The 18,156-nt window shown below is 32.5% G+C and overlaps 1 protein-coding gene across 1 annotated transcript in view; it reads left to right on the forward strand.

Annotated features, from left to right (window-relative positions):
• The window catches only part of LOC145296651 (hillarin-like), a 260,223-nt gene that overhangs the window by 99,561 nt on the left and 142,506 nt on the right, over positions 1-18,156 (forward strand). The window contains exon 2 of the mRNA XM_080142585.1: positions 11,984-12,179. Coding sequence (XP_079998711.1) covers positions 11,984-12,179 — 196 coding nt within the window. The remainder of the gene's footprint in view (positions 1-11,983; positions 12,180-18,156) is intronic.

Genomic DNA, 18,156 nt, shown 5'->3' on the forward strand with positions numbered 1-18,156 from the left:
TATTTATTAGTAGGTTCTATCACTATATTTATTAGTAGGTTCTATCACTATATTTATTAGTAGGTTCTATCACTATATATTTATTAGCAGGTTCTATCACTATATATTTATTAGCAGGTTCTATCACTATATTTATTAGTAGGTTCTATCACTATATATTTATTAGTAGGTTCTATCACTATATTTATTAGTAGGTTCTATCACTATATTTATTAGTAGGTTCTATCACTATATATTTATTAGTAGGTTCTATCACTATATATTTATTAGTAGGTTCTATCACTATATATTTATTAGTAGGTTCTATCACTATATATTTATTAGTAGGTTCTATCACTATATTTATTAGTAGGTTCTATCACTATATTTATTAGCAGGTTCTATCACTATATTTATTAGTAGGTTCTATCACTATATATTTATTAGCAGGTTCTATCACTATATATTTATTAGTAGGTTCTATCACTATATATTTATTAGCAGGTTCTATCACTATATATTTATTAGTAGGTTCTATCACTATATTTATTAGTAGGTTCTATCACTATATTTATTAGCAGGTTCTATCACTATATATTTACTAGTAGGTTCTATCACTATATATTTATTAGCAGGTTCTATCACTATATATTTATTAGTAGGTTCTATCACTATATATTTATTAGCAGGTTCTATCACTATATATTTATTAGTAGGTTCTATCACTATATATTTATTAGTAGGTTCTATCACTATATATTTTTTAGTAGGTTCTATCACTATATTTATTAGTAGGTTCTATCACTATTTTTATTAGTAGGCTCTATCACTATATATTTATTAGTAGGTTCTATCACTATATATTTATTAGTAGGTTCTATCACTATATATTTATTAGTAGGTTCTATCACTATATTTATTAGTAGGTTCTATCACTATTTTTATTAGTAGGCTCTATCACTATATATTTATTAGTAGGTTCTATCACTATATATTTATTAGCAGGTTCTATCACTATATATTTATTAGTAGGTTCTATCACTATATATTTATTAGTAGGTTCTATCACTATATTTATTAGTAGGTTCTATCACTATTTTTATTAGTATGTTCTATCACTATATATTTATTAGCAGGTTCTATCACTATATATTTATTAGTAGGCTCTATCACTATATATTTATTAGTAGGTTCTATCACTATATATTTATTAGTAGGTTCTATCACTATATATTTATTAGCAGGTTCTATCACTATATATTTATTAGTAGGTTCTATCACTATATATTTATTAGTAGGTTCTATCACTATATATTTATTAGCAGGTTCTATCACTATATATTTATTAGCAGGTTCTATCACTATATTTATTAGTAGGTTCTATCACTATATATTTATTAGCAGGTTCTATCACTATATATTTATTAGTAGGTTCTATCACTATATTTATTAGTAGGTTCTATCACTATTTTTAATAGTAGGTTCTATCACTATATATTTATTAGCAGGTTCTATCACTATATATTTATTAGTAGGTTCTATCACTATATATTTATTAGCAGGTTCTATCACTATATATTTATTAGTAGGTTCTATCACTATATTTATTAGTAGGTTCTATCACTATATATTTATTCGTAGGTTCTATCACTATATATTTATTAGTAGGTTCTATAACTATATATTTATTAGCAGGTTCTATCACTATATATTTATTAGCAAGTTCTATCACTATATATTTATTAGTAGGTTCTATCACTATATATTTTTTAGTAGGTTCTATCACTATATATTAAGGGTAGGTTAGACTAGGGCAATTTCCTTGCTTTTGTATCTGTTTCACTTGTGGTTCTGACCTGTCACAGAGTCAGAGATGTCTGAGACATCAGAGTGAGTTCTTTTTTCATTTTCTCCATATTATATTTTTTTTAATTCACTGACCCTGAGCTCTTCCACCCTCCACCGAGTCCAATTTTCATTCGGAATTTACCAAGGGAGAGTTGCCATTCGCCTTGGTTGAGACAGGGATACTCATATTTTGGGAAAGTTTCCTTGCTGCTACTCTTCATCATTTTGTTCTGGAATATTTGTTTTTAGTTTAGACCAAGACAAATCCGATTTGTATGGAGTAAGCTTTTGGTTCTTAAATATGATTGACCCTCAGCAACCGCTTTCCACCATATTTTAGAGTATAGTTGTTAGTGGGATTGGTATGGGTTTGGTATGGGAATATTAGTGGTTACTTGCAGGCTTGGTATGGGTTATATATGGTGGGGCTTGTCATGACCAGCCGATTGATCGTTTTGGGCCCCTCCGACCGCCCGTCTAGCCCAATACAAGGCCAAAATGGAGTGTTGCACCCAATACCTTTATTTTCCCTAGGTATCAGGTACTCAGCCACCAGTATCATTTTTCCCCAGGCATCACGGGTCGCCATCCACGGTCAATAGGTGGCCCCATTGAGAGGCTTTTACTCTCTACAGGGGGGGGGGCAGTCGGCGTATTCCAAAGCCCCACCGACAGGGCGAGGTTGGGAAGTAGGAGAGGAAAAAAAGGGGGGGGGCGGCTGTTTTTGTTTTTGCAGAACATAATTAAATTTTACAAAAGAGAATAGAAAAACAAAAAGGAACATCAATGTAAGTGAATTTCTTCCTGATCTGGCATGCCTAGCATTAAAAACAGCAAGAAGAATGTCAATCAAATGTTAGTTATTAAATTATGATAATTTATTTGTTTTGTTCTATAAATGATATGTTTATTAATATAAACTATGAGTGTCTATCTATTCTTTTCTGTCATATATATATATATATATATATATATATATATATATATATATATATATATATATACACATACACACACACACAAAGTAGTAGTGTGTGTGTATAACTCTTCTACAGCCCAAACCACTGGACCGATCATGACCAAACCTGGCATGATAATGGTCCCTCACCTAAGGATGGTTTACATCATTTTTCAAAGGGTAAAGGTCATAGCCTATATATATATATATATATATATATGTATATATATATATACACACACACTTGGACTGATCTCCTGACCAAACCTGACATGGTGGTGTCTGACCTAAGTATGGTGCACACCATTTTTCAAGGTCAAGGTAATACCATTCCCTATTGAGTTTCCAAACCTCTTAAAACTCGGGTGGGCTTAAACATTGGTGATATTGTTTATTGTTTCAGTCGATGACAAAGCTACTCAGCAGTAAATTATATATATATATATATATATATATATATATATATATATATATATATATATATATATATATATATATATATATATATTAGTGTTAGGACGATTAATCAGAATCGGAAAAATTTGAACTTTTGGGGATATCAGAATCGGAAAAAAGTAAACCTAATTTCTGATTCCAAAAACGATTCTTTGCAGTTTTTGAAAACTTAAGTTCCCATGGCTGATACTACTGATAAATACTTACTGTTTTTAAGCAATTAATAAGACTAAAATCCATAGCTCATAATAACATGAAAATACGATGTAAATGTTTTTAATTTTCGTAAAATAAAAAAAAACAACAAATATTGAAACTATACGTAAATTCGCTAGGTACACTTTAGAAGAATGCAGTTTATTTACAATGTTCGAAAAAGTATTTTAAAAGTCTAATAAAATATTTTTGTCAAGAAAAATACTATCAAACAATATTGATAATTAAATAAAAAATAGAATATAAAAAAGTATTTTAAATCTTTTTAACTATTTTATGCTCTCAGCTTTTGTTGAGTTGAGTTTTATCCAGTAGACGTCTTGTCCGGGGGGGGGGGGTTATCTAGCTTTTGCAGGGGCGAAACGTCTGAGAAAAGGTTGACTTTGAACTGAATGAAGTATAAATCAGTTTGTGAATTTTCACACTTTCGTGTGAAATAACGATTGGCTTCAATATTTTTTTTTATTCTGTCTGTATTACTTACACTTAGACTTAGGAATTCCTGTGGTGCCTTAGACAGTCAAAGCAATCCACCGTTTTCAGCCTGAAAGCAGATCCACCTCCACATCACATGCCTGTATAGAGATTTATAACAATTTGTAACACCCTCAGCTAAATCACCCTTCCAAACTAAAACGAGATTCAACCCTTTCAACCTCTACTTGGTGGACCCCTCCCCCCCAATCAATTATTTAAGAATTTAGAAGGGAGGATCTGCTTCAGATTAATTTAACGTAAAATGAGTTTCATTTCTGAGACGGTGAAGCATTTTAGGACACTTAACCAACGTGTATTAGTTTTCTCTAAGAGATAAATTCTGTGCATTTTGCCAGTCGGTCTTAAGACTCGAGTTAAAAATTTAATGAACATTTCTACAAACTTCAATATTCTACATTTTTACGTTAACTTTATATACGAAGTTAAACTGCCTGTCTAAATTCTAAAATTATTGTTTTCTTTCCACCAAGTTTTTTAAGGTGTTAACGCGTAATCACCTGAGGATGCTGATCTACAAATTTGATATTATTAGTAATAGTCGTATTTTTATTATCTGTATCTTTTTTTTTTTTTTTTTACATCGAAACAAATCGATCTACTACATATTTGTAATATGAACAGTATCAATAACCAATGAAATATTTATAATTAAGGATAAAAACCTGAACATTCTTTGGTAGAGAGAACGAACAGAATAGTTAACAATGCATCTCCATTCTTCTCAGGTTAAGAATGTTTTCCTCAATAGCAACCATGTTATTTAGAAACTCATTCTTAACATGTTAACTTTTCTGTTCGTACACCATCTTATTTTGCGTACCAATCGTCACCTATTTTCAATGGTTTATGAAAATATTCAAATAGCATTTTGTCAGCTAAAAACAAGTACATATCGCCTTTGTTTTAAAAAAGAAATACGCTTTTAGTTGTTTCACTATTTTCAATAAATTACAACGAAAAAAATTGAGAAAAACATTTTAAAAAAATCTATTCATGTAATATATGCCCCCACCCCCCATGTATATTTTATGTTTGCGAAAATATATGCAACCATAACTTGGAGGTTTTACAGTAATTCAAAAAACAAATATCTAATTGAATAGTTAGAAATTTTAAAAGAATCGGAATCGTAAATTTTATCAGAATCGGGAATTTAGACCAGAATCGGTAATTGTATCGGTATCAGGAAAAACTAAATAATTGCTGGGAAATGTATTTAGCATTATTAGATTTAATTTGGAGTTATTTAGTCGACACTCGATAAATAGAACACTCAATTAAATTTAAATTATTTAGTGTGTATTAGATTAATTTTAATTAGTTGATATATTTAGTTTAAATTATTTAAGTGTGTGTTAGATTAATTTTAATCGGTTTTCATCATCATAACATATTCCAATGTTAAAATTCTAATTCAATCTGTTAGTGATCTTATTTTGAATATTAAATTGTTATAATGAGGGGAGGTAATGTAGAAATGTAGTGATTATTGTCCTCTTTAGAATAATTTGAATCTTTGTGGCGACTGGATCGCAAATTGATTCATACAAACGCCAAAAAGCAAGCGACTTTAATTGCTACATTCTTTCTCCCCCCCCTTCCTAAATCAAATAAGTTTCACAAGAACATGTGAACAAAATATTTTTCAACCAATGAAAATCGTTTCAAGCTCCAAAAGTAACACGTACACGTGAAAGTAATAAGCCAGAAAGAAGTTGGAAACTCTTATAAGACCTGGTCAGTAAAATCAGTTTTCTCCAAAGTTCTTGAACTGGCCGCACCTGAAACACATCAGCGCATATTCTTCACCTCCTCCACCCTTTGATAAGGAAGGTAAGTCGCTAAAGAAAATGACTTAATGACTTATATGCAAACTTTCCCTATCTCACACGCACATTCCTACACTAGCAACAGGCGAATAAAAACAAATTACTATTCACACGCAGTAAATAGATCAAGGTAAACGGCCACACAATGCCATGTTGCCAAATACTCACATACAGATGTTACTTACACACGTATACTCACACTATAAACATATTGGCATTTTTGGGGACGTGTGCCACTCAACTTTCTTGAAAAAATGTATTTTATTAATGAAAATAACTTCTATTCTTATGTTTTGTATCAAAATGTTTTGCTATAAAATTGTTTTTCTAAATTTTTTCATTTACAAAATTCTGTTTATGTTTTGGTTAGCACTTGATATCTGGTGACCTTTCCATTCTTTCAATGTTTCATTTATTTCAACAACCAACTTTTTCGGAAATCATGATTTGTTTATAGTGGTGAAGGCTTTATGTAGAACCATCCACACTTTTTAGTATTACTGCTAATCTTTGTTGGTGCCGATGACGCCCACAAGACAGCATACAATAGACCACAGGTTACAGAGTTTTCCTTCTTTCAGATGCAGTAGCGGTGTCAGAAATTTCGTTAAAATAGTGAATAATTCCACCCCATCTTTCCAAGCTTATAACTCCTCGAAAAATGTAATTCAAGCCCTAATTTTTTTTCAATTAAAGGAGCAAGGGCCAAGGTTTTATTTAAAAAAAAACAAAAAAACAATGTGTTTTAAAAAAAAAAAAAAAAAAAGGTTTTAAACTTCGGACTTTACAGGTAAATTTCTAAAAAAACGGATTTTTTTTTGTTTTAAATTTGAATATATTATTTATTGACCTTTTCTCTTCAATTTGTGATATATAAAACTATTCAACATAAATTAATTATTTACTTTTAAGAGAAACTTGAAAATGTGTGACACTTACACAAATGGGGGGGGCGTGAATTTAAAAAAAAACGTTTGTCTAAAATATTATATTCGGTTTATTGGAAAGAACATAAAATTTCACATTGACCCTGAAAATATCGTAAAAATAGAATCAATAGAAAAATTTTGATAGATTTTTAAAGTTTAAAAATTGAAAAATATTGAGTTCGGAAAATTCATTAATGTTTTTTAAAAAAAAAATATTTCTATTACTTTTAAAACAACTGTAATAGTTTATTTTGGAAGTATAATCCATAAAGAAAATAAATAACCCACTTTTAACAGAGAAATTACGAGATTTTTATATTGTATTCGCAGTTTCGTGTTAGGGGTGTCAAAACTTCCTACAAAACTTCTGATACAGCTACAGATGCAGGTCTTAACGAAGACTGGGGGTGCATCTCTCCCAGTAAATTAATACGCCCCCAGATACCAACCTGGAGATTTCTATGACTTGGCGCGGTACATAGAGTACCTAGCCTTCCCAGATGGTCACCCGTCTGGTACTGACCAGGCTCATCATTGCTTAACTTCGGTGATCTGGTGAGAACCGGTGTGTCAATGCGATTGTGCAATATATATATATATATATATATATATATATATATATACACACACACACACACACCATTTTTTTTCTTGATAAAACATAACATTTATGCCTAAATTATATTAATTGTCAGTGTGGTTTTTAGCTATACAAAAATTTTTTTTTTTTTTTTTTTTTTTTTTACACAGTGATCACCAACTTATCAAGGCCCAGAAGCCACTCAGGGATAAAGGTTATTGCAAGTACATTACGTTAGTGTGTAGATTTGATGAAGTGTTTACTTAAGAGGGCGGTTCATTAGGAATTTGTTAACATTGGACTTGAAGACATCCAAGTTGTAGTCCGGTGGGAAGCAAGCAGACGGAACAGAGTTCCACAGGTGTGCAGTTCTAAGAAAGATGCTTTGTTCATGGAATCCGCGTTTTGATTTAGGCACAGATAAAGAGTGGGGGAAATTTTTCACAGTGGATTCAGCTAGACGGGTGTTTTTCGTGAAAGATTGGCGAGGGGGACCAGAGATTGGAGTTCAGACGAGCACCTGCCATGGAAATAACGATGAAACAAGGATAGGCTCGCAACGTCTCTTCTGTGGGAGAGAGGTTGCAGGGTAGAGAAAAGGGCATCCCCCACTAAGCCACAAAGTCTATTTTGTACTCTGTCAAGGCAGGATAGGCTGTTTTTAGCAGCTCCTGCCCAGATATGGCAACAGTATTCCATCCTTGGACGTATTTGGCTTTTATATAGATAGAGAATTGCATCAGTAGTGAGATATCTTCTGGAGCGGTAGAAGGATCCCACCATCTTTCCAGCGACCTTGGCAACAGACATGATGTACGTGTTCCATTTCAGATCAGGAGTAAAGGACAAACCCAGAAGCTTGTCAAAACACGGGGCCTCACCCACACGAGAGCCATCCATCACAATTGATGCCAGATGGGGATCAGAGCGTGGATGATGTAAGGATAGGAGTTCGGTTTTGGATGCATTAAAGGTAACCAGCCACATTTTCCCCCACTCAACCACGCGCTCGAGATCAGAGGAGAGAGAATCAGAGAGAACTTTGTCATTTACAGTCTTTGATGTGTTGCCGTAGATGGTCGTGTCATCAGTATAGATGTCAACGAATGATTTAAGTATGTGTTTAGGGAGGTCATTGATGTAGATCAGGAAGAGAGTTGGGCCCAGGATTGACCCCTGAGGGACTCCAGCATTTATATTGCAGGCCTCCGATTTTTGTCCATCGACCACTACTCTTATGAGCCTATTGGAGAGAAATGATTTAATGATTGAGAAAACATTTCCAGTTATACCGTAGCTGGAAATCTTGTGAAGTAGACCCTTACGCCATACCTTGTCGAAGGCCTTTGATATGTCAAGAGCAATTGCCCTAGAAAGGAAGCCTTTGTCAAGAGATTCACTAATCCTGTGGGATATAACCGTCAGCACATCTGCGGTAGATCTTGCAGAACGGAAACCATATTGTGTGTCACTAAGAAGGTTATTCCTGCTGAGGTGGTTGACTATTTCTCTATTTAATATGGATTCCAGCAACTTACTCATAGTAGAAAAATAATTATGACAGCCCCTTTAAAAAATTCGTTTCTTATCGTTGAGCACTTTCAGTTGAATTAAAAGTCGGTCAATTTAGCTCTTATGCGTAGATCCTCGTATAACGATTTGATCACTGTCTGTCTGACGTAATGAACATTTAAATTAAAATGTTTAAAATTCAACGCTATTTCACACGGTTAATGGTAGCCGAATGGATACGGCCTCCGCTAATCGAGCCAGAGATGTCTCGTGTCGCGGGGTTCGAATCGTTCGACTGGTAGTAATCGTGACACCCTGCACTGAAGAATCCCGAAAGGATGAAACACTAGTGTCTGTAGGTATTTAATTATTATAGTAAAAAATAATTATATATATATATATATATATATATATATAACGTTTCACTATATATACTTCAACAGTGCTCAATACACGAGTAGAGTTGAGGAGTAGTATATAAATATATTTATCACAAGTTTGTATTTCATCGTCGAAAAAAGAATTCATGAAGCTAAACACAAATGTTGTATTATGATGAATGTATTTCGGACTGACCAGAAATGGTTTGGTTATTCTGTTTTATGGTATATCAACCCTTTTTGTGTTATTTACTGCCGAAACTGGTCATTTTGTAAAAGATTCCATGCGTCAAGATCTTTCTCTTTAAATATCCATGATATTTGGTTTTACTCGTTTCATTTTACGGCATATCAACTCTTATTATGGTTCAGTAGTTTGGAAAATGCTTAAAGTTCTTTATATCTTCAATATTTGTTTGCTTTGGCTGTTTTGTAGAACATGGTTGCGTTTTGCTTTTATGTAGCATCGTGTCTTTAGTTAACATGTTTGCTTATTTGGTAGACAGGTGGGTTTTATTTAATAGCGAGTTTATGGCTATTAAATCTAAACTTAAAAAAGGAGTTGATCGATGTATCTACTACTTGGACATTTTCTGTAACAGATATTTATTTACTTAGTAAATTTACAAGTGTTTGAAGGCGGATATCTCTTTGGTGCAGTGGTTAGCGTCATCGATAATTAACACCAGTGTTACGGTTTCGAGCTCCACCATTTCTTTTTTCCTTTTGTTTTACATTTCGATATTCTTGATTTTAAATGTTACGTAATAATTAAACAAGAACACTTATATAAAAAAAATACAAACATGTTTTTGTTATACATAACGAAAATATCATATTCCAAATATATAGGATATATTATATATCAGCTTATTTGTTACATTCCAATAATCACGTAAATAGATCAAGTAATGGAGTTTTGTATTGATTTCACTCCTAGACTAATTAACCACAATTATGAATTTTATTAATGTGTATAGGATTATATATTTGTATGTATTGGATTCACTCCTAAACTAATTAACCGATCATTATGAATTTTAATTATGTGTATATGATTGTATATTTCTTTGTATTGGATTCACTCCTAAACTAATTAACCGATCATTATTAATTTTAAGGATGGGTATATGTTTATATATTTCTATTATTTGATTCATTCCTAAACCAATTAACCGATCATTATGAATTTTAATTATGTGTATATGTTTATACATTTCTACGAATTAGATTCATTCATAAACTAATCAACCGATCATTATGAATTTTAATTATGTGTATATGTTTATATTTCTACGTATTAGATTCGTTCCTAAACTAATTAGCAGATCATTATGAATTTTAATTATGCGTATATGTTTGTATATTTTTACGTATTAGATTCACTCCTAAACTAATTAACTGATCATTACGAATTTTAATGATGTGTACATATTTATATATATGTATGTAATGGATTCAATTCTAAACTATATAACCGATCATTATGAATTTTAAATATGTGTATATGATTATATATTCTTGTGTCTTGGAGCAACTCCAAAACTAATTAACTGATCATTATCAATTATATGTAATGTATATGTTTGTATATGTCTATATCATATTCCAACAATCACATATTATGGTCACTTACTTTGTTAATGTGTTTGTGTACAAGAAATTCTATCCAAGTAATAATGTACTTGTACAGTATAGTACTCATATGAAAAACTCATGTAAAATCATTGAGTAGTTTCAACTTTGTATTAGAAATAATGTACTTGCACAGTATTCTACCCAAGAAATAAGGTACTTGTGCAGTATAGTACTTACATGAAAAAACAAAGAATATCTTACCTGTGACGTAGATTAGTTATTAAAACCGTAAATCCCGTAAACATCTAAAAAATAATGTGCTTCTTCATTATAGCACTCAGATTAAAAACCAAATTCTTATCTCTGACGTACAAGAAATTTAACCACAACAGAAAATTTCATAAGTATTGAGTTCTTTCATTTTTAAATTAGAAAAAAGGTACTTGTACAGTATAGTACCGTGATGAAAAACAAAGGAAATCTTACTTCCGACGTACATAAAAGTAATCAAAACCGAAAATCATGTAATATATTCGAGTTGCATGGCATTTATATAAGAAATAAGGTGCTGCTTCACTATAGCACTCTGATGTAAAAATAAACAAACTCTCACCTGTGACACACGGAAAAGGTCTCACAACAGAAAATTGTGTAAAATTATCGAGTAGTTTCATCTATATCTTAGAAATTATGTACTTGTACATTATCCTACCCAAGAAATAAGGTACTTGTACAGTATAATACTCACATGAAAAAAAAACAAAGAAAATCCCTACCTGTGACGTGCATAAAAGTTATTAAAACCGAAAATCATGTAGTATATTCGGGTAGTATAACTTTTAAATGAGAAATAAAGTGCTTCTTCACTATAGCACTCTGATGTAAAGACAAAAAAATCTTACCTGTGACATACAGAAAAGCACAACAGAAAATTATGTAAATTATTTTAACTATGTGTTGTACATTATCCGCCCTAGGTAAGGAATCTTTTTTCCATATACGTGCTGTAAATTTCCTACCCTAGAGAAGGTACAATTATTTCATACATATAATACCCATCCCAGGATAGATAAAATATTCTTTTGCTCAAGATAGCAAATGATACATAGACATCAAAAATTCCTCTATCCTAGGCCTTGCTAGTATTATGTATAATGTTTCAAACAAATTACATCATCTGATTAAATAAGTTTTATTTATACAATTTTTTTTCTTTTTAGGTGTTTTACATGCGGACAACACGTAACCTTAAAGAACTGTTGGTCGAACCAATACGATGCAGAAGACAAAGAAATTTACTGCATCTCCCACTACCCCCGAGTCGGGAAAGCCAATGTCACCAAAGAGTCGGTCAGCATCAAGCAAGCAATGGCCGCACAAGACAAGGTGCGCCGTCAATTACGGACCACGGCCCAGGTGAGAATTCGCTTTGTCTTTTGGGTAAAACTCGAGAATAAAAGCATTATATGAATATTAAGTACAGGTTATCGAGTGCATACTGACCAGAAATATTTTTAGTGTTCTTATTTACTTACCACCCAACGATGCAAGGTTAGACACAAGGATTTTCTTTTTTTTTTTAAAAGAGGCAGTTTGCATTGGAACAAAAATAAAAATTAACTAAACCTAAAAGCATTTCTTTACTGACCAAGGGCAAAAAAAGATAAAGTGTAGTATCTGTTCTGGTTCCTCGCCAAAAGTGAAGATTCTCTGCCATTAATTATGATATTATGTTTAAGTTTTGTCGTTGCTCGAAATTAGTTTTGTCCTTATGTGAAACCCGAGTGGCACACACAAACGCTTTCATCTCTTATACTAAAGCAAAGTCAATCAACGCTTGTTTCCCCAAGTGTTTTTCAAATCGTAAAAATATGCACTAAAACTTATCTTAGTTCTGGGATTGAATTATGTTTTAAAAAATCTGCTTTAATTCTAAATAGTCATAATTTTGCAAAACCCGATTTTAAATATATTGTAATCAATTAGTACATCCGGGTTCTTCCTCCTTACAAGAATATTATTGACTATTTAAGCCATGAATGCCGACTGGTAGTGCAGCTTAGGCGAAACGTCGAAAGGTACACCAAAAACATCACACTTAAGGATATACTTTGATCAGGAATATTTATTCAGTAAAGCGACTAACTAGATTATTATTCCAATACTGTAATGAAGACAACTTAACTACTTCAAACAAATATATTTTACAGGGTATATCAAGATGAAAGAAGGAGGTTCATTTGTCGTTCCACAAAGTTATTTTTGTATGTCTAAAAACGCAATTGAAAACAAGGTCTTATAATAAGAGTAAATAATTTTTATCCAATAAATTTTTATAAGCACTTCATTTTTTTTATAACTTTATAATTTTTTTTTCTTAAATAATGTGATATGGGGTTCAGGTCAACGAACAAGCAGGTATTTTTGAACAACAATGAGAGTTAATTCAGGTGTATGTACATCTGCATCCCTATTATAGAAAAGGAACTGTATGTGTGTGTGTGTGTGTGTGTGAGCACGCGCGTTCCCTACGGACTCAAACACGGCTGGGTCGATTTTTATGAAATTTGATAAGGTTCTTTAAGTGCCTGGCAGTGTTCTTAGAAAGATTTTGTATTGGAATGCCTTCGATAAGTATTGATAATCGATAATATAAATACTCCGATGAAAAAGTAACAGGCGATTTTGATCAAAGTTAACACTTTACACAGCCTAACATCACAAGTGCATTTGAGAAATATTTTATTGCCACACAAGTCAAAGTAGTTTTTTTTGATATGACAGGGGTTCAAAATGAACATTTCTATTAAAGCCTAATTGCAACAATTCATATTAAACTTTAATTCATGCCATTATCGCCGCATAAACAAAGCTAGGCATATGAAATCAACAGTAGGTTCTTTGATATGACAGGGGTGCATTCGAAATGAATGTTTCTGTTTAAAGCATAATTTAACCATGATACTTGACTTTTGCATTTTAAACTTTAATTCAAGATATTAAAAAATGATTTTATAAAATCAACAGTAGGTTCGCTACAGTGCAATGTAGACCACAATGTATTGTAGACTAAGTCACTGCTGGGAAGCACATGAAGTTTCCTCCTGGTGAAACGCGATACGCCCCCAATCATTCGATTTGATTAAAAATATGCAATTTCACCGATTTCAATGACAAAAATATGGGAGTAAGAAACATTCATTGATCATCATTCGATCCCGAGAAACATCGGGTCTCTCTGCTAGTATATATATATATATATATATATATATATATATATATATATATATATATATATATATATATATAACGTTTGCTTCACTATATATACTTCGAGTTGAGGAGTAGTATATAAATATATTTATCACAAGTTTGTATTTCATCGTCGAAAAAAGAATTCATGAAGCTAAACACAAATGTTGTATTATGATGAATGTATTTCGGACTGACCAGAAATGGTTTGGTTATTCTGTTTTACGGTATATCAACCCTTTTTGTGTTATTTACTGCCGAAACTGGTCATTTTGTAAAAGATTCCATGCGTCAAGATCTTTCTCTTTAAATATCCATGATATTTGGTTTTACTCGTTTCATTTTACGGCATATCAACTCTTATTATGGTTCAGTAGTTTGGAAAATGCTTAAAGTTCTTTATATCTTCAATATTTGTTTGCTTTGGCTGTTTTGTAGAACATGGTTGCGTTTTGCTTTTATGTAGCATCGTGTATTTAGTTAATATGTTTGCTTATTTGGTAGACAGGTGGGTTTTATTTAATAGCGAGTTTATGGCTATTAAATCTAAACTTAAAAAAGGAGTTGATCGATGTATCTACTACTTGGACATTTTCTTTACACCCCCCCCCAAACACCTCACATACGACATTGACGTTATCACGTATGAAATGTGGCGGTTGGGAATGATGTAATGAAATGTTGACAAATGGTGCATTTCCAGTTATTTCACATATAATTGCCATCTTGTGTCATGCTGTGCTCATCAATTAATAATATATAGAAATGAATAAATGGGAAACCTAAGGCCATTTCTCGCACCAATGGTAAAAGCAAAACGGCATATTTTAAGCAAATTCATCTTTACTTGACACAACATCTTTTATTATTAGACTGAGAAAAAGTTCTTCCGGAAGTTTTAATTTTCATTTCAAATAAGTTTTTCTTAAAATGCCTTTACTTTATATATCATTTTAAAGAACGTTTTTCGCTCTATCTAATCGTTTTTCGCTCTATCTAATCGTTTTTCGCTCTATCTAATCGTTTCAATTACAACTGTTTTAAAACACTTATGTAATTATGTCTGTTTCTAAGAACGTTGAATACAAGATGGAAAAAAAAGCAAATTTGCACAATTTTCTAATTTCAATTCAAGCTAGGCCGAAAAGTTGATGAAACAGCTCGCGATATCAACGAAGTGTTTGGTTCAGGAACCACGACTGAACGCACAACACAATGGTGGTTTAAGAAATTTCGTGGCGGAGACGACAGTTTTAAAGATGAGTGTAGTGGTTGGCGGCTATTGGGTGTTAACAACGATCAATTAAGAGCCTTAGTCGAAGCCAATCAACGCATAACTGTTTCAGAACTTGCTTCGAAATTAGATGTAATGTATACGACGATCTCTAACCACTTGAGAGAGATTGGAAAGCAAAAAAAAAATATTGATAAATAGGTGCCTTATGAATTGAACAACAACCAAAAGAAACGCCGTTATGAAGTGTCATCGTCTCTTTTAAGCATCAAGAACGACCCGTTTCTTGATCGGTTATGACTTGGGATGAAAATGGGTTCTTTACAACAAGCGGCGACGCTCAGCTCAGTGGTTAGACGCTAATGTAGCTCCACAACACTTCCAGAAGCCAGAGTTGCACCAAAAGAACGTCATGCTGACTGTTTGATGGTGTGCGACCGGTCTCATCCATTAGTTTTTTTGAATGTAGGCGAAACCATTACGGCGGTGAAGTACTGTCAACAAATAGAAGAAATGTATTAGAAACTTTGGCAACAACACCCAGCTTTAATCAACAGAAAAGGCCTAATTTTTCTCCACAACAATGCCCGACCGCACGTTGCTAAACTGATCCTGCAGAAGTTGAACGAATTGGGCTACGAAACTGCCCCATCCGCCATACTATCCAAACCTCCCACCTCGCGACTACCACTTTTTCACGCATTTCGACAACTTTCTGCATGAGAAATTCTTCAAAAACCTAAGCGAAATCAAAAACACCTTCAGCGACTTCATGGCTACCAGAACGCGCGATTTTTACGCTTCTGTCATAAATACACGTTGTTTTGCGTTGTCAAGCGTGTGTTGATTCTGATGGTGTTTGTTTTGATCAATAAATTTTTGTTTGAGCCGAAATATGTTCATTTGAATTTAAGTTAATAACCGCAAGAGCTTTCTTATCAACCTGACATATACTAGCAAATATACTAGCAGGCCGCCGACCTTGCCCGGTCGTAAAATACGCATATTATATTTTAATTCAAACAGAAACCGAGACATATGCATGCGAGTATTTTTTTCTAAGCAGTTTACTTTTTGTAAGCAAAACAAAAATACTCGAGTTGAGATTGAAATCAAACCCTAAAGACAGTGATAACCATTAAACCAGCTTGACACTATCTTTTTAATTGATTTCAACCCTACTTATTCTTAAAACAATGTGAACGATTCACTCATGCGCATTAGTGAAACAGTTTACAAACATGACAGTCCGATGACCTTTACGTACCAATTTTCCTTTAATCTTGATGCCTTAGCAGCTCTTTTTCCTGATATAAACGGATTTAAAGTTTTCCGCATGTCTGAATACCATATATTCCAAATTTCAAGTCTGTAAGTAAAAATTCGTTGAGTATATAGGTTCAGAATTGTCCTCACACACACATTCTCACTTTTATAGACATATAGATAGACTATACTGTTTATGCATACGCAATATCAATTACAAGGTTAACTAATTTGCAAGTTGGATTTGAAAAAGGACATTTTATTAGTCAAATATTCAAATTTGAAAACCGAGTAATGTTATACAATTTGTTTTTTTTTAAATGAAAAACTTTTTTATAAAAGAAACTATTCGAATTCCAATTCTCACGCCAACCATGCGAAACACGCAATCTGACCTTGATAATCAACAACCAGATTAGCCATACAATTTTTCTCAACTGAGGAAAACAACTTCCCAGATTTAGCAAGAGCAACAAAATGAATACAAAAAATAGAAAACCAAAATTTTCTTTGATAAGGATGGATGTCACGTAAAGTTTCAGAAAAAAAATAATTTAAATAATTTTTCATGTAATCAAAAATTATACAACATTATTCGGTTTTGTAACAATTTTCAAACTTAACCTTTACAAAATGCTTCAAAACTCCTATTTGACTAATATTAAATATTGTTTGTTTATTCACCGATTGTTTTTAGGTTAATCAGAAATACTTCTATTTCACAATATTACGTTTTCTTCAATATTTGCATTAAATTTGACAAAATATTTTTATTGAAGGTCGGAGGTTACATCGACTGAAACGTTGTGAGAATGACACTCAAGACGAGAAGACTAATGCAAAAGATCCAAATAATACATTCATATACTTCCATCATTCATGATATTTTTGGAAGCCGATTTTTGTTTCTCAATTCTATTTCTTGCAGTTTGTCTTTTGTCTGAGCCCGGTTCAGTCTAGTTAGTGTCTACAATCGTGGGTAAATGAGACAATTTTGCATAATCAATACAAACCGTCGGAAATCAAATTTAAAATGGTAATAGCAAATCACTAAAGAACATTGTAATAGTGCGACAAACGTTCAATGCAGAAAGCCATCTTATTTGAAGAGTTGTAACCACAAACGCACAACTGTTCGCGTGAGAGAATCAATCAATCTCTCTTTCTTCCTCTCATTGTTGTATTCTGGTGCATTAAAACGTGTGCGTAGGTTTACAAAGAAAAAAACGTAAAAATGATCTTTGAAAAATTACTTTCGAGATCAGTTCAAATGGCCGAAGTGATGAATAGGTACTATTCAGAGCAAACAGGTTTACTACTTCGCTATTTAGTTTTGTCGGAAATTTAGCGGAGAAACAAAAAAAAAAGGTCAAATATTCAAATCTATACTTTGTTTGTGTGTTGATATTCACATTAAAAACCTTTTTCTATTAGTACGTATTTGCCTTCTCATGAAAGCAAAATGTGACGCGAGGTCGTTTTTAATGGGGGGGGGGGAAATAAACTTCCCCCCCCCCAAAAGGTAAAAGGAGCAATCTGGTTGGGACCAAAAATAATAATTGTCTCAGTATAGAGGGTTTCCCCTCCATTGACCGAGACAAATAACCTTAAAAGTATCATCAGAACAGATACTACACTGAT

This window comes from Euprymna scolopes, chromosome 17 (genome assembly GCF_053919585.1).
Source record: "Euprymna scolopes isolate OS-2025 chromosome 17, ASM5391958v1, whole genome shotgun sequence".
NCBI lineage: Eukaryota > Metazoa > Mollusca > Cephalopoda > Sepiida > Sepiolidae > Euprymna > Euprymna scolopes.